This window comes from Fusarium verticillioides, chromosome 4, assembly GCF_000149555.1.
Source record: "Fusarium verticillioides 7600 chromosome 4, whole genome shotgun sequence".
In the NCBI taxonomy this organism is placed as follows: Eukaryota; Fungi; Ascomycota; class Sordariomycetes; order Hypocreales; family Nectriaceae; genus Fusarium; species Fusarium verticillioides.
The window spans coordinates 3,919,558-3,936,185 of NC_031678.1; the positions used below are offsets into that span (position 1 = coordinate 3,919,558).

Genomic DNA, 16,628 nt, shown 5'->3' on the forward strand with positions numbered 1-16,628 from the left:
CCGAGAGCTTATTTGTGTCCATGCCCAACCTTGTCTGTGATAGCTATTTAGCAAATGATCTTCATATGTGAAAGAGACACGTACCGGAGATAGTCAAGGTAACAATGCAGTTGTTTCCCTCTCCACCACTGGTGGAGAAACTGAGACTATCAGGACCAGAGGTGTCGTACGAGTTATTACCAATAAAAGGATTATCGAAGTGGAACGTCATTTCACCGGCTGCAGACTTGTAGCGAACTCAGCCTTCATCGCCGCTCGCGATGCCGTCGGATTCAGCTCTCATACTGGCGGACTGTCCTTTGGGAATAGTGTCGGGAACGTCTACGCTCCACATGCCGTGCAGCAGACTGCCGTTGCCGCCGTGCAAGTCCTGGCTGCTGTGGTTCTCAATGTTGACTTGTGTAGAACGGGCAGGCATTTTGTGCGTACTGATGGAGAGGATTTAAAGTAATAGTAGTGATGTTTATAAGAGTAAGTTGTTGAATGGATGAAGAGAGGGACATACTGTCCCTAAATATAGTTAAATTTGATATAGATAATCCGGTCTGCTGCAATAGTCAACAATCCAAATCTATTCCACTGGGCCATCAAATGGCAAAGAATGCAAACATAAACCTTAACGGGGTCTCGATCCCTTTGACTTGCATCACAAGACATCTGAACTATCACCCACTAGACACGTATTAACGATTCTTCTATTCTGAGGTGTATGGAATGAGTATAGTAACTCGCTTACTGCCAAATAGTAAAAGAGATAGCTAGTAATTTGAATTGCCCGTTTCATATTAGAGGGCAAGCCACAAATATGATATGTGGCTGTTGAACAAACCTTGAGGGCCGAACAACCGCGGAATCGAGTGACCGCTTAGCCTCTATTATCTTTCATAACCTTGAGCACAGATTATCTCTCTGTTTCAACAGTCATTCATTTTCCATTATCGATATGTACGCAAAACCTTTGTCCCTTGATGATGGCATATCTATTTACCTATTGAATCTTAATCCAGAGCATGACTGACCAAACCGAGACAAAGCCTCCTAGCCCTCCCTGGTGACGATCATCCTTGGCAACCCTCTTAGCCTTATGTATATAGTAGTGTAAACAAACTACCTGTTCCGTAGAGGATGCCAATTTCACCGCACATCTAGAACATAGCGGGGCGTGTGGCTTTGAGTCATTGTCTAATATCTCTTGAGAGTTACAGTGAGAAAGGCAGATACGCGTAATCCCAATGGATGGAATGTAGAGGCTGAACTATGGTCTTTTAGCACGGTCACCAAATTCCCATGATTCCTTCATACTTCGATATTGCAAGGAATTGCGCAGAGCATGTCCCACGTGCTCATTCTAGTTATCACTCTTTCCTAAGATCTTACATACATTAAACCAGCATAACTGTGTTTTAATGTACACTATAAGCTGCAATAGGTAGTGACTAGCCTTGGTGTTCAACTGTGTATTCTCTTTTGTATATTGTCTGGAATTGAGACTAAGACTGGTGTTCCCTTGAAGCGCACAAAGTCGAAGCCATGCCACTAGCGGTACTATTGGCCTCATCGGCCACATTATGGTCGGGAACAGCCGCTTCCTTTCCGTCTTCGGTCCCTTCTGCGGGCCGCTGGGTATCCGGTCGCTGGCTATGAGATTTGACAACACCAGGAGCGTACACCATTTGATCATTAACTTTAGTAATGCTGATTTCGCCAAAGGATAAATTGCCTGGCGTGCTGTTCTTAATGCTCCTCTTTACAGAGATAGTATTGCGGGACTCGGATGGCATCGCGATTTATCGATCTTGAGGACGGGGAGGATTAAAGAATAGTCATGAGATACGAGGATGCAGGACGTACATATGGGGGCCGGGGGGCTGGTAGGTGTAAAACGTGATAGAGTCTCTTTGCCAAAGTGTAATTTATAGAGCGCCAAACAGAGGAAAACGATGCAGCCAGCTGGATGGCTTTACCCGGTGCAATGGATCTAGGAGGCCTTCCCCGCACCTGGCATTCCAAACACTCAAGCCACAATACGAACTTCTTCAGCCAGTTAGATCTTAACGATAAACAAAATAAGAAGAACCTCACGAATAACCGGCTAGAGTCATGTTTATCTACTATCTCGGGGTGTCACTTCTTCGGCTATCTAGTGATTCAGACTGCTCTAGGCCCAAGTTCTCTATAATGATTATGATTTAAGCTCTCAACTACAAGTCTAAACTGTAAAAAACAATTCTACATAGCATTCTAGACATTACACTACAATGAATAAGTATTTAGCGACTTTAGGCCTAGGTATGTCGTTTCCCTGGCTCAGTAGATAAGTTCGGATTGCTCAATACAGCTTCTTTAGCAGCTTTATCTGGTATTTCACTATCTGACATACCGACACATTCTGGGATCTGTCTAAAATATATCTCCCGCCTTTGGTTTTAGAGTTTATTATAAAATTTAAGGGCATTGATGAGAATGTACTGTTTTCAAGGGCCATTAGGACTCTATGTAGTTTATAACACTGCCTGGTTACCAACTATTAATATAGTATATGTATTTAGTCTAAACTCAGTTTTCTGAACTTGGCTGCGTATACTTGGCGGCCTGCCAGTGCGTCAAACTTCCGTTCTAGGGTATGTGACGGCTACTTGAAGGCTCTTATGTTTTATCAGGGGCACGTATGTGTCTACTTGTTCTTGATTGTAGTCACTGTATCATTGTATAAGGGTCAGTTATGATCTGTAATGGAGGTTTGAGTGCAGTCTGTTCGACACGGACGCATGAGAGGGTGAGAATATGGCGGGGTTCATTTTTAGGTACTGAAAACGACATTTGACACTTCGATGTTATTACAATGTCTCGAGTAGTATACATAGAAAAAGAAAAGTTCCTGGGTTCAAGGTTTTTCTGATAATGGATTGACTATTGACTATTGGTGATCGTGGAGGATGACTGTGGCGGTAACCAATTGAGCTCAATTTGTTTGCTAAATGGAAAGTATTCTGTCCCCCTTGCTCTGTGAGTATGGCCTCCATAAACTGCCTCTACCTCTGCAATAAATCTCGTAGAGACTCCCGATACCGCATTTCGTGTGAAGAGGGTTGAGAACGATGATAGTTAGAGGGTAGAGTCAGACAGCCAAGGCGGTGATCAACGGCATCACGATTTCGCTGCTGGGCCGGAATTGCTGAGCATGTGTCTTTTCAGTCCTTGTGAGGTGAAAAGAGTCGGAGTAGTGACTGTGAAGGGGGGAAATCTATATCATTTAGAAGACTTTGCCTCGAAAGCTACACTACGACTAGATTCATGAAGGTGAAGGGGTGTTGTGGATCTGTCTTCGAGCCGTTAGTGGCCATGCCCGTTGATGTCGCAATAATTAAGAAAACAAGAATTACACTTACTAGCCCCCATGTTCTGCATATCAACACAAGTCGCTAATATGTTGGAGCCTGAGATTCTCTCTTTGTAGAACTAATATAAACATCAGGCAGTTAAAGTATACAGTTGCAGGATGACAATATGTAAGATATTGGTTCTTGATATTCTTAAAGACAGACATGTTTAAGGGCGGCCGTCTCTCGACAAAATTGTGTCTCATCCCTGTTTGGAGGACCCACTGTGGGTGGATACCAATCTGGCTAAAATGCAACATTCAGGCAGGTTTCAGTCACACGGTTGTCAGCGATAAGCGCTTAGATAAGAAGAGCCCTGTCCTTTATCAAACTAACGGAATATTCCCTTTAAACATCGTGAAATTTGCCGTGTTTGCGGGGGTACTAATGCACACCCGAGTTCTTTTCTGCAATGGCTATGAGCTAAAAATGTAGAGACGTTAACAAGTGCCGAACTAATATTTATCTCTGCCAGGTTTTGCGTATAAACAAGCTTTGACCAACTGCACTCCCTGGTGATCCTATCCGCGATTAATAAGTAGCCAGACCTCCTTTATGTTTCTGTCTTTTAGTACTACATCATTGTTATGCCCACAACACCACATCTCAGAATAACTAAAGCCATTAAAGCCTCATTCTACTACACACATGGACTGCCAACAGAGACCATCCTTCAAGGGAGCAAAATATCCGACCAAACATCGTCGGCACTACCCTCGGTCCAGATCCGGTTGTCTTGTCTGTCGCTCAAAGCACAAAAAGTGTGACGAGACAAAGCCTTACTGCCGATATTGTATTCGAACTGCTCAGACTTGTATCTGGCCTGATGAAGATGAACCCGGCAAGGCACAATTACAAAATTGCTCTGATAATAGCTCGGATACCAATTCCAACACTGATACTGGATCGGCAATCACGATGCCCGGTCTGTTCATGGTAGGTTACCCACACCAGTCTATCATGTCAACTCTATATTAACTGATCACTCCAATATAGCCAGCCTCGCAAGTGCAGATACTGAAAAGATTTTTCTTTGACTGGTCGACTCACGCGAACATCCCATCTGGACACACTTTGTCATGGTATAGCCGCCTTCCTCAGATATACGCCAACTCCAGCGTGGACAGCTTACTGCACAAGTCGATCAATGCATTGGCCAATGCTAGCTACGGGCAGAGATTCAACTCCTATCAAGCACTAAAGGATGCAACTAAGCTATATGGAGAGTCAATACATATGCTGAGAGATAAAATGCATGACATTGTTGATTCCTCTCACTACTGCGAAGTTATGAACGCGATTATGGTCCTTGGCATATATGAGGTAAGTAGCACTGAATTGGTTGGCTCTGTGTAGCTGTAGAAAAACTATTTGCTTATTTATATTAGGGCTTGGTAGATGAGTCCATCGCGCTCGAAGGCTCTTGGGTGTCCCATATTAGCGGAGGCTGTACCTTGTTAGAATTACGGGGTCAAGGCAATATCATAGACTCTCCGGCAGAGTATGAGGTATCTATATTTATCCTTATGCAAATGGTGAGCCCCACCTTCCGTATTTACTTTATGTGTGAACAATGCGGCTCATATTACTGTAGATTCATATTGGTCTTGTGACCGGCCAAGGACTTTCGATACCATGGGCATCCGTGAAGGACCTATGTTTACCGAGGCTGCCTTACTTCTACGCCCATACACAGCTGATTTACCAATCTGCATGTCTTTGCATGGAATGGAGAACCGCTTTGTTGACTTACAAAAAGGATCAAGATGTCACACAACTATCGGCTATTATTTCTCAGGCCCTGGCTCTAGATAAACAGCTTGAGGACTGGGCAAAGAGCGTGCCTTCTTCTGCGAAATATGCGGTGGAACTTATGTTGACCGATACCCAACTTGAGTGGTTGAAACCTTTACTCAATACGCGGTGGAGGCCTCTTAATTTGCATTCATACTCATCTCTCTCGAACCAGATCCTTTGGAGATTCTACTGGATGGTTCGGGCTATCCTCAGCCAGGCCCTTTTGTTCACCAACAGCCTATTCGAGCAAAGAAAAGTAACGCCGAGCCCGATACTCTGCCCGACAGAAACAGAATCTAAGCTTATTTCATTCACTGATAGCTTATGTGAATCTTGTCTCTCGACTTTCATAAGTATCGTCAAGCAAGATCCTCAGTATTACAGCGCTGAAGCTATCCCAAATGTGTTAGGTTACATCACTCTACAGGTTTTACCCACTATTGGCCTATGTCTCGAGCAAGTTGATATCATTGGTATCGATTTGTCGACGAGAAGAGAATGGGTTGCTAGGATGAGGCATTTTCTTCGGGTTAACCTTGGCATTGCAAAAGGTGCAACAGCAATACCGCCATCTCTCAACAGTAATATCCCAATCCAGATTTGGGGTTTCTCATAGCAGCCTACCTCTGTTTTCAAACATGCCTATCGAGTATAGTTAAGAAAAGAAATAAACATACAGTCTAAGGCCTTATAGAGCTAAAAAAAAATATCAAGCGAATAAATAATTTAAGATAATTGCTAGTTGCATGTAACCTACTCTTTAAGCATGAGTTTAAATCAACTCCTGACTCGTTATTTATGTAATGCAATATCCACTTCGCGTTCAAACCAGACCATAACGATGGCAACCAACAGCTTGTTACATCAAATAAGGGTCGTGAGCTGCGCTAGACAGGGATTGAGCTCGGTTGCAGTGTGTGTTCAGCCGACTTGGCGTCCTTGGCTCTCAAGTTACAATTTTAATCTTGAAGTCCGATTGGCAGGCCCATTAAAACAATGCGAGTGACACATGATTCCGCCTCAGTCACGACCATGCGCAATTATCTTCTCTCCACATAAAGCGAGCAAAGCCGCCCTCCGCACTATTACGAGAGTCATTGCTTCAGTCATTCATTTCGAAGCCTTGCAATTTCACTCTTTCAGTTGTTGGGCTACTTATCAACTATACTATACCATGAAGTTATTCACACTCCTTTTCACCTCTCATCTCCTTTGGAGCGCGAGGGCCTTCCTTGCTTACGAGGAATCTGCGGTCAAGCGATTAGTGGAGGAGTATGACCTACCCGAGGCCTGCGCAAAGGTCATGTTGACGGACATCGACTGCGATGCCAGCCTCGATGACGCGGGAAGTACCGGATGGCAGGGCTCAATTGAAGAGGATGACGATTCCAAGATCACCGACAGTATCTGCGCCAGAAGGTGCGGCGACTCCCTGAACAAATGGACCGCGTCCTTTGCCAAATACTGCGAGCCAGAAGGATTACGCCCAGGCAATATGGTGGAGGGCCGAAGACAGATTTGCGACAAGGATGCCAAGACCGGAAGATACTGCAACGGTTCGTAAAGAGACACTTCTAATTGCTTGCTGCTAATTCTTTTCAGCTATCATCGATTCATTCCCCGAGTTGGACGATGATGAAGAACTTCCTACCAAGTACCTCTGCGAGCCGTGTTACGTCCGACGTCTCTGGGGATTCGACATCAGCAATTACAGCCCCGCCAACAGTTGGATCGTCACCCAACGGGAGCGTATGGACGAGCTCTGTCCCAAGTCAGTGCTCGTTGAGAAAAAGGCATCGACTATTCTACCGCACACGGGTACGATGGCGCAGCCTTGGCTAGAGTCAACGCAGACTCCGAGTAATGTCAATAGTGAAGTTGAGACCACTCCAACTCCGGAGAGTACCGAGACTGTTTCTTCAACCACGACTGAAGCTCCTTCTGCCACTGCGCCGGCTGAGAGTAACGCGGCTGATAGCCTTGGAAATGGTCGGCTGAGAGCCCATTGGGCGCCATTGGTCCTTTTGGGGATGAATGTCTTTTGGCACTGAGCTTGGAGCTCCTTGGTATCTCCATTCTCGAGGCAGATCATGTCTAGTCTCCTCCTGGTATATCTGGAGTATCGCATGCTGTATGCTTGACATCCTTTCAATAGAACTCAGTGCCATATGACATCTTGATAGACAGACATGGGATGTATTATTAAGTCAGAAAATCCTGGCAGAGGACCTTTTGATGTGTTCCGTGGAAGTAGTTCGTATTTGCATCATTTGGGTGTTAGTTTATGTCCAAGGTTATCAATCTGGCCACTTATCACAGCATATGCTATGCATCCCAAATGAAAGAGAGTAGCGATGCCCAAGTCCAACGTCACAACTGATAAATATCCAAAATCAGGCTCAACTCTTCTGCTTATATTGGGGGCCAAAACACCATGCTCGTGCCTTCATCAACCAATCACAGCTGACAAAATCACAACCTGATTATGCACCTCGATCCAACTTTGCTTGGCAACTACGTCAGACAAAATCAGCGGAAAGCAACATAAGAACAACGTTGTCTAAAGCGCCCTCCCCGCTGTTCGAGTACTTCCATGTTCCCTTATTCTGTTCGCATCGCAGCTACGAGCCGACAACAATGTCTCGCGAACGCGACCATGACCTGGAGACATTAAGGGATGTCGACATGGGCAATGGTTCCTCGGCACCACTGGTACTGCCTTTTTCTTAGCGGCCTTGGACCTACTCTAACCGAGAGCAGGTTGATGAACAACGTAACTCAAGCTTGCGTGAAGCATCATGGCAAGGGCCGCGAATGGTTGATCAAGCCGATGTCGATAAATCGCAGCCAACCGAAAGCCTTTTCAAGAATAAACGGAAATCGAAACCTTTCTCTTCTTTTCCCGGTTCATTGACGAGTTTCAGTACCCAATCGAGAAAGCTGCCGTGCAAAAGCAGCAGATTCTTGGCCTTTCGCTATTTTGCACTCGTGCATCTACCGCCTGTCGCAATCACCATGACCCTTCTGTCGCTCTACATCACTCAAGTTCGCTGGGCGAACCCTTCCACAGAATCCTTGAACGGCCTTCAGTTTGCAGCGAAGGGCCACGAGGCGCTGATCCTAGTGTCCCTGGGAGATATTCTTCTGCACCAAATATCCTACGGCTTGAAACGCCAGGAAGTCGGTGTCCCGGTTGGCTTTTTGTCATCTGCGTTGAACCTCTCAGCGCCATTGCGGTACCTCATCAGCCGTCAGTTATGGGCTCCAACGCTCCAGTCTGGCAAAGCAGCGGGGTATAGACGGGGTACAGCAGCTCTGATCGTATTGATATCCATTCTCTGCCTTGCCGCGAATCCACTGTCTGCCATTGCTATGATCCCTAGACAGGATTGGTGGGAGGACCATGATTACGACTGGACTTTTCTCGGTGATATGAATTTCGAGCCTGCCCATAGGATCCCTCATATGGAATACAGAACAAGGCTTGATTTGAAGTCTGGACCCTACCTCAGAGACATCATAGGGCCTGCTACTATACCTCTATATACTCTTCTCAGGGCTGACTCTTATGTCCTTGGGACGCATGGGCCTGAGTGGCAAAACATCAGCTATACCAATTTCAATAGCTCTTTCTATTCTTATATATCGACTGCAAATTTCGGGTTGCCTACTGTTGCTACTAGCCCATTGTCGTTTGTGGCGTCAGAGCTTGGGAAGGCTTCCTCAAGAGATGTAAAAGATGCGGCTATACCCTGGATTACTTCTTCCAATCAACAAATCGAGGGATCTGGAGCTGAACATCGTTGGAAACAGCCTCTTGTCGCCACACAATGCATTGGAGGCTCGGTCCACAATCAGACCAAGCTCCAGTTTTCTCTTTCTTACCCGTTCTCGACTGGCATACGAAAGAACTCCATGATAACGTTCACGCTTGACGAAGAGTCCTCGGCCTTTACGGAACTGCGTGCCAGCAATTCCAGCGACTATCGCGTACTCGACTTTCCACAATACGAAGATTGGCTAGTGAGCGGCAACGTACTATTCGCTACGACAGTAGAGCTTCCCTATGACGAAAAGCCCGAGCGACACTACACACTCTGTCTGATATTTGCACGTTGGTCCGAGGCGAGCATGTGGATTCAGGAACCCACGCGTTCACGCACCTTCAGCCACGTCAAAGAAGAACCAATTCTTGAAAGTTTCGAGAAGAACTCCTCTGATATCATTTACATGGATGAGAAATGGTTGGAAGGTATATCGTCCTTCTCCAACGGGTCGTTCTTTCGGTCTATTGCAGAGTTTTGTGCATCTGATGTTCGAAGAAATTGTCAAGAGCGGTATTTGGGTCTGCATATTACCGACGCGATCTCTCAAGCGGGAAACAATGTTTCATGGCCCAACTATCATGCCGAGACTCCACGATCAGACGATGTAACGCAGGATGAGATAGTCTACACTCGGTATCACTACACATACGCTTATCGCTTTGAGAGTAGTTTCGGAATCCCATTGGCCTTCTTTTTCCTTCTTGCACATGTACTCTTGGTTTTGATACACTTGATTACGATTGTGGGATCAAAGGATCCGTGGCTAGGCTCTGATTGGGATAATTTTGGAGACATGTTGGTTCTTGCTCTTGTATCCAAGCCGCCAAACAGCACAAATGACCTAACTCAGAAACCTTCCAAATCTGAATTGTGGAGGAAGAGTGCTGCGGTTGCTCTCGAAGGCCAGGAAGGCGATTATCAGATTTATCTGAGAGAGGAGAGAGGGTATCAGAGAGCTAATGAAGAGGAAGAAGGTGCTTAAGTACAGTTGAGGCTACCGCCCCTTGGCACATACGGGACATCAGGACAGGACGAAATTTTCATACCTAGGAGTAGATAATAACACTTGTTTTTGGGCTTGCTGCCTGACGGATCCCTGTCGGTTGCCCTTCCAGTGATCCCGAGGCTAATGGTACGGCAAGCTACTGTCAGCCTAATGACCGATTGGCTGCCGTTGCTTAAAGAGCTTATCTATGAATTATCACACATGCAATCGATCTCTTACTCGCAATTGAATTGTAGGCATGTCCCCTTTATTTGCTGTTGGCCCATTCGCATGCTCAGATCAAAATGGCCAGTCCTAGTATCTGTATTTAGCTACCCAGTGAAGCCGTGGCCCAGACCGTGACCGACTGAGTGACGACCTATATCTGCAACTTGACAAGCCTGCGCTAACATTATCATGACACTAAGAAATAAAATGTAATTATGCTATAAGAAACAAAGCAAGATGTTGGCTTAAAGACCTAAGACTGATTTATTTGTAGATTTCTAATATAGACTGCATTACTGCTTTATGAGTAACTCTATCTGGCTAGAGATATTGTATATAAGTCTAATCAGCTTTTAAAATTGCAATATGTTACGGTTCAAAGCATTTATATCTGTTGCTACCTTCATTAATCCTCCACTTTAGGAACTTCATTTTGAAACGTTCCGGCCGATCTTAATCGAGATTACGAACCTATAGACAGAGCGTGATTAAGCCTTTGATAGTGACATTTCTTTCGCAGTCGAACTGTAATAACCTCTGCCCGTACAGGGATACAATGTTGGGAATATTCTGCTGAAGATAACTTAAAGGGCAGGCTAGAACTACTAGTTATAAGCATAACCTTAATGCAGAGAGTTGGTTGGTGCAAGGATAACTTCTCCAGAAGTTGTTTGAGGGCCGTCAACCACGGAAACTCAAATTCCGAGCTCCCAAGTCGCCAGTCAAGGATTCCAAGATCGATGATTATGTAGACCTGCTTGTTAAAGGCTGAGAGAACCATGCCAAGCAAATCTAGCCACTCTGCTTCAGATCTGGCGCAGCTAACAACAGTGCAATTGAGTGCCATAGACCCTTCGGTTTGAAAACCTTTGGTATGCTGTAGAGCTTGCTTGACCAAATATTTCAGAATATCGATGTTAGATACGCAGTCGGGAGCAATATCCTTTAAATGGTTGATTTTCAATGCTAGCAGGGCAGGGCACATCTGCATCGCGTAATTGTTGGATGACATCAAGACAAAAGAATCTCAGCGCAACTCGAGATGGAACGTTTCCCATAATGAGGCAGAGTTCCGAATTTGGCGTTGCCGTCCATTGACGAAGCTTTGATGAAGAGAAAAAGCTGCTTGGAAGTTTATCGAAATACTGTCGTCGCTTTAGAGAAGTCAGATACCGGACGGTCTTACTGGGATCCCAAATAGTGTTATTTAGGTCGCCAGAAAGAGACATTAAAATTTGTGAGAACTGGAGATCACTGAGACGATTGTTCGTATTGCTCAGGGCGGTGGAGTTCACTCTTTGCATTAGCTTAAAGACGCCCAGTCATTTAAGAGTAGAGAACTTACAGTTAATCATGTCTTTGATGGAAGCAAGCTCGGCGTTGAGATGATTTACCTTTCGGTATGTTTCTTCGGCAGTTGCCTTAATGTTTCGAACATCAACAAGGCTATTAGTAGCTCCGATCTGCTTAATAACGCCTGAGTGATATTAATTGCTCTCCAAAATATCGCTGTACTGAAGTTCAAATGGTGTAACCACGCTCTGCGCAATGCGCTTGATGCTGGAAAATCGGCCCTTCTCACACCAGTTCTGAGCCCTTATGAAGAGTTGTATAATACTTGCATAGAGATTTGCTAGCGCAGTTCGAATTCGGGGAGTAACGTAAAGTTGTGCAGTAATGTCTATATCTGGTAACAGATCGCTAATCTCTGTGAGTGCTTTAGCGATACCGACTACATGGTTTTCATGCTCGATGGAGATCTTGGAGAATGGTTAATATAGAGTCTATTACTCAGGGGATATAGCGGAAGATACCATAAACAGTAGTTTCATCATTCCCCAGGCAAGCGAGACGTATTCTGGATGGTGCTGAACCATGACATCAAGAACACGTCCGTAATAGTGTATGCGGCACGAGAGCCGATGCAGCCAAGATGCTACACGGGAATTCCGAGTGCTTTCATATCTTTCGAATGTGGCCTCTACCGCCACTTGTACACTCTCTAGAGAGTCGAATGAGTCACTGAGAAGCTGTGATGCTTTGGAGAATTGCGATGCTGTAACTGCGTTTCTAGCCATCTCAAAAGCCTCTTTAAGAATTACATCCGTGCTGAATTCATAAGATGAGCCTTATCCTGTAAATGCACCGTTTAGCTATATCAAGGGTACTTACTCGTCTAGACTCGTTTGATTGATAATGAATGATCCTTGGAAGGCTGCCATCGTGTGGAGGAAACAGGTCGAGGCCGAACTTGATGTAGAAAAGAAGACCAAGTGAGCCAAAATAGATGGAGGGTGATGGGTAAAAAAAAAGGCAGAGTACATCTACTATAGGGAGTAATTCGGGTGCGAGGAAGGCGGAACAAGGACAGACCACCTAGAGTGTAATTTTACACAGCCTTCGAATCAATTTTAAACTTTCTGCTGGTCCAGACAAGTCATGAAATATACAGATAAGCCCCATGCAACCTCGTACTCATCCTTGCCTGGTAACACAAAAGACAATTACAGTACACTCTTCGCCCACAGGATGGCCAAGCAGACGGCTGTAAGCCCCAACACGCCACATCTTACGGTCTGGATTGGCCCGCCTGGCCCGATCCTGGAGGTCATTTGATGCCTGAGCCCCCCATCCATTGTATTTCACCCGTTGTAACTGGCACACTTCTGCTGTGTGAGTGGGTATCGTTATTCAGCTGATAGAAATAACCCAATCACTACTTTTGTGATTTAGCCGAAGGGGGTTTCAAGGCGCCTCTGATGTAATTAGACCTGCAGATTTAGGCGCCATTGGGCCTTCATACGTATATGTCTGTTGTCTTCATCCAATTCGGGCCGCAATTCAAGTAACTTGGTGAAAGGGCTATATTAATGCTCCTATAGTATATCATTTGTTTAGAAACTGGAGTTTGGCAATCTCTGACATCTCTACCACCAACTTCATATTCAAGCAATCAACCTGGCGACCCCAAAAAGCTCTGCAAAGGGCCTTGCTTGGCCTCCAAATTATCTTCTAGAGCTTGTCCAAGAATACGAGTTTTGTGATTCATCTTGTAGTTCGGATCCAGATTACGAAAATGAAGGTGTCTCTATAGTAGAATCACGCATCAACTTCGAAGAACGAACTCAAAAGCTCGTCGATCGGGCCATTACGTACTTGGACTGGATCTCAGAACAGGCAGCTGACCCTGATGAGGAGCTTTGGGACGGTGACATATCAGATGAAGAAGTCTTCCAAACAGCGGTTACAGAGTTTGTTGCAGAACTGAAGGAGGCGATAGTCAAGACAACCGATTGCTTGGTGGGGTCTCAGAAGCGACGATTACAAGAGGACTTGCTATCTCAAGTCAGTGCAGTCGAAGAGGAAGTAAGAATAGAGATTAAACAGGACTTCTGGCTGTCGAGAAGCGATTTATACAGCTTGGAAGAGGAGGAAAGCCAATCAAACCAGTCAGCAACCGAGGAGCAGACAGCACAAGCCGAACAAGCGGAAGCAGCAAAAAAGGCCGAAGTAGATCGACAAAATAAAAAGAGCGAAATCCGTGCGAAACTATTGAAAAAGAGAGTCAGGAAACTGTGGGCGCATTTGACAATCTCTAGGGACGAGACTGCAGCAAGCGACTTTCGCAAGGAACAGCTACTGGCCCTTAGGTCCCCTAACGCAAATGCGCATGCTGAAGCAGGAAATAGCGTTGTCCAAGGGCACCTGTCATCATTAACAGGACAGAGTCTTGGCATACTGCGGAAAGGATTGTCTAACGACGAACAAGGAATCATCAAACGCTTTTCGGAAATGGACTCCCCAACCTTGGACCTCGGGGTCCCTTTGGGCTCCGCATTGGCTTCCAAAGGAGATGGCCCTTTTCCGGACGTCACTGGACAGAATAGCACCATGGAAGCAGTTGAGATTGAGGATATTGCAACTCTGAGAAAGAAGGTGGAGTTACTTGAGCAGCAGCTTAGTGGTTCTCAGAACCCTACAACTAAAAGGGCCACCTACCAGATATTCCACTGCTTGAAAGACCAAGTTGAGGGATTTTGGGCTACTTATCTTGATGAACCAACTTGGTACATTGATCAGAATGAGGGAGCTAGTTTGAGGGCAAGCTCTCTTATCCATAATGTATCAGGATATCTTAAAAATCAGTTGGATACAGCATTTGTGGTAACAAAATTCTACAAGTCGGTTCATCAAGATAGGGCCAAACAAGCTATGCGAGATGGCCGCACTCTTCCAAAGCCGGAGTCATTTGCAGAGTCAATAAGGCTGTACTCCCAAGACATGATTACCGCATATAACGAGTTTGTGGACAAGCGGCCAGAGCACGAAAGAAAGGTTGAAGATTTCAACGCTCACGAGTTCTTCAAAGCTCCTTATTTGTCATGGCATCGATGTCGTTCACCGACTGTTTTGGAGGGACTCACTTCCCAGAACTATTATCTTATGAAATTGCTCACGTCTTGGATTGATGACAACTATGGTGAGCTTTATAATCGCGCCGAGGAGCAAAGAAAGAGGAGCATGGTGTCACCAGAGACTTTGCAGTTTCTCATCCGTCCAGGCGATGTTGTCGTCTGGAAAGAAAAGAAGGAATTAATGGCTGTTATAGCCGGAAAATGGCCCAGTCTTATCTCTGAGCCAGACGCGAACCATGGGAGTGACTTCAACAAATGGGCAAAGTATCCCGATACAAGCGAAACAACCCCTACTTGGACCTGGAGTTTCGAGTCCCGCGAGATACAATATGACGGCTCGTTTTATTACCAAAAAGGCACCACCCCATCAACGTTAAAGGCTAAATCGCTCCAGAGTGAAGTTTCCATTACAGATCTAAGCACATATCCTCTGGAGTATGCAAGCGATGAGTGGAAGTCGGATCTTGAGAGAAGAGGGAGAACTTTCTGGAGTTGCCGAAGAAGGCGGCTTGTATCATACGAAGATGACCGGGGGTTTTATGGAGTAAGTTCAAGCAGTCACACGCGATGTATAGGAAGACAAGCTGACACTCATATGAACAAATCAGAGCGGCGAGAGGTTCATGGTTGACTTTGCCACGTACGAAGAGTTGCACTCGGACACGCCTAGCTTCAAGCGATCATATCCCATGATTGACGACCCAGATTGCGAAAGAATGGTAAGCCATTCTATGGATTCCGATAATCCACCATCCGCCCCAGAAATCTATATTTTCCCCAACTCTATCGTTGCATATAACCTTCGAAGTAAGAAATGGAGTAAGTAATATTGGATCCTATATCATTCTCATATCTAACAATCGTGTAAAAGTCGATCTAGAAGTCGATAAGATTCGCGAAGTTTCCTGGAACAAAAAGTCTTTCAACCACCTTGTTGTTGATGCAGAAACCAAGGAGCTTGTCCATGCTCTTGTCACAAACCAGATTGCACGTGAGAATGCGACCGATATAATCGACCGCAAGGGTAACGGACTTATCATTTTGCTCCATGGCGGACCTGGGACAGGCAAAACCTTTACTGCCGAAAGTGTAGCGGAACTAGCAGAGAAGCCGCTCTTTCGCGTAACATGCGGCGATATAGGAACAAAGCCTGAAGATGTAGAGAAGTATTTGGAGTCTGTCCTGCATCTAGGGAAGAGCTGGGGCTGTGTGGTTCTCCTTGATGAGGCTGAGGTCTTCCTGGAGCAACGGAGACTAACAGACCTAGAACGGAACGCGCTGGTTTCAGTCTTTCTCCGCGTTTTAGAGTATTACGAGGGTATTCTTATTCTTACATCGAATCGTGTTGGAACGTTTGATGAGGCCTTCAAATCACGCATTCAGCTCTCGCTTCACTACGAAAACCTGACAGAAAGCCAGCGTCGCCGCGTATGGAAGAACTTCATCAACAGACTTGAGAGCTTGAGTACGAGTGACCCAGCAGATTCCTCAAAGACCTCTACTGCAGCCAATGATCCTATAGACATTGACTTTGAGGACATCGATTGCTACCTTCCGGAACTGGCAAAACATGAGATGAACGGGCGGCAGATCCGCAATGCGATCACTACAGCACGGCAGCTAGCCCAGTTCAAAGGAGAGAAGATGGCAAGCCATCATCTTCGGCATGTTATCAAGGTTTCGAACAAGTTTGATGCATATTTGAGAAAGGTACAGGACGGGTTATCCGACGACGATGCGGCAAGGGGGTATGGAATAAGGTAGGACAGGAAATAGGAAGGATCACAAATGATTAGCTATCACATTATTAAGTTTTCTTTCACAATTTAACAGCACTCATGAATATATATCAGGTAAGCCCAAACGCCTGCATAGAGTTTGTATCTATAAAGTAAGGTTATTTGACTATAATGGTATATAGAGGCTTACTTTGCTAGGAATGAAGAGGAAGGACGGATTTAATTGGAATGGACTGACTACTGCTATTTAATACAGA

The 16,628-nt window shown here is 45.4% G+C and overlaps 6 protein-coding genes across 6 annotated transcripts; 4 read left to right on the forward strand and 2 right to left on the reverse strand.

The window, feature by feature from the left end:
* Positions 1 to 8: 8 nt before the first annotated feature.
* Positions 9 to 418, reverse strand: FVEG_17247 (hypothetical protein; the record flags this gene model as incomplete). Its single annotated transcript, XM_018906501.1, has 3 exons — positions 9 to 34; positions 85 to 219; positions 286 to 418. 3 exons carry the CDS (start codon positions 416 to 418, stop codon positions 9 to 11), a joined length of 294 nt encoding a protein of 97 aa, XP_018760310.1.
* Positions 419 to 3,925: 3,507 nt separating this feature from the next.
* Positions 3,926 to 5,892, forward strand: FVEG_12411 (hypothetical protein). The gene is made up of 4 exons (XM_018901758.1): positions 3,926 to 4,316; positions 4,377 to 4,703; positions 4,769 to 4,915; positions 4,975 to 5,892. Exons 1-4 carry the CDS (start codon positions 4,029 to 4,031, stop codon positions 5,791 to 5,793), a joined length of 1,581 nt encoding a protein of 526 aa, XP_018760311.1. The 5' UTR covers positions 3,926 to 4,028; the 3' UTR covers positions 5,794 to 5,892.
* Positions 5,893 to 6,351: 459 nt separating this feature from the next.
* On the forward strand, positions 6,352 to 7,228 carry FVEG_12412 (hypothetical protein; the record flags this gene model as incomplete). Its single annotated transcript, XM_018901759.1, has 2 exons — positions 6,352 to 6,733; positions 6,780 to 7,228. The coding sequence occupies 2 exons, from the start codon at positions 6,352 to 6,354 to the stop codon at positions 7,226 to 7,228; spliced, it is 831 nt and encodes a 276-aa protein (XP_018760312.1).
* A 763-nt stretch (positions 7,229 to 7,991) lies between these two features.
* FVEG_12413 (hypothetical protein) lies at positions 7,992 to 9,986 on the forward strand (the record flags this gene model as incomplete). The annotated part of the gene is made up of 1 exon (XM_018901760.1): positions 7,992 to 9,986. The coding sequence occupies one exon, from the start codon at positions 7,992 to 7,994 to the stop codon at positions 9,984 to 9,986; it is 1,995 nt and encodes a 664-aa protein (XP_018760313.1).
* A 1,718-nt stretch (positions 9,987 to 11,704) lies between these two features.
* On the reverse strand, positions 11,705 to 12,439 carry FVEG_12414 (hypothetical protein; the record flags this gene model as incomplete). The annotated part of the gene is made up of 2 exons (XM_018901761.1): positions 11,705 to 11,813; positions 12,390 to 12,439. The coding sequence occupies 2 exons, from the start codon at positions 12,437 to 12,439 to the stop codon at positions 11,705 to 11,707; spliced, it is 159 nt and encodes a 52-aa protein (XP_018760314.1).
* An 854-nt stretch (positions 12,440 to 13,293) lies between these two features.
* On the forward strand, positions 13,294 to 16,467 carry FVEG_12415 (hypothetical protein; the record flags this gene model as incomplete). Its single annotated transcript, XM_018901762.1, has 4 exons — positions 13,294 to 13,299; positions 13,350 to 15,176; positions 15,241 to 15,451; positions 15,504 to 16,467. 4 exons carry the CDS (start codon positions 13,294 to 13,296, stop codon positions 16,394 to 16,396), a joined length of 2,937 nt encoding a protein of 978 aa, XP_018760315.1. The 3' UTR covers positions 16,397 to 16,467.
* Positions 16,468 to 16,628: the final 161 nt, after the last annotated feature.

Coding starts and splice junctions, on each gene's coding strand:
- FVEG_12411 (XM_018901758.1), top strand. CDS start 4,029: ATGGACTGCCAACAGAGACCATCCTTCAAGGGAGCAAAATATCCGACC. Junction 4,704..4,768: donor TGGTCCTTGGCATATATGAG/GTAAGTAGCACT, acceptor TATTTATATTAG/GGCTTGGTAGATGAGTCCAT. Junction 4,916..4,974: donor TATTTATCCTTATGCAAATG/GTGAGCCCCACC, acceptor ATATTACTGTAG/ATTCATATTGGTCTTGTGAC.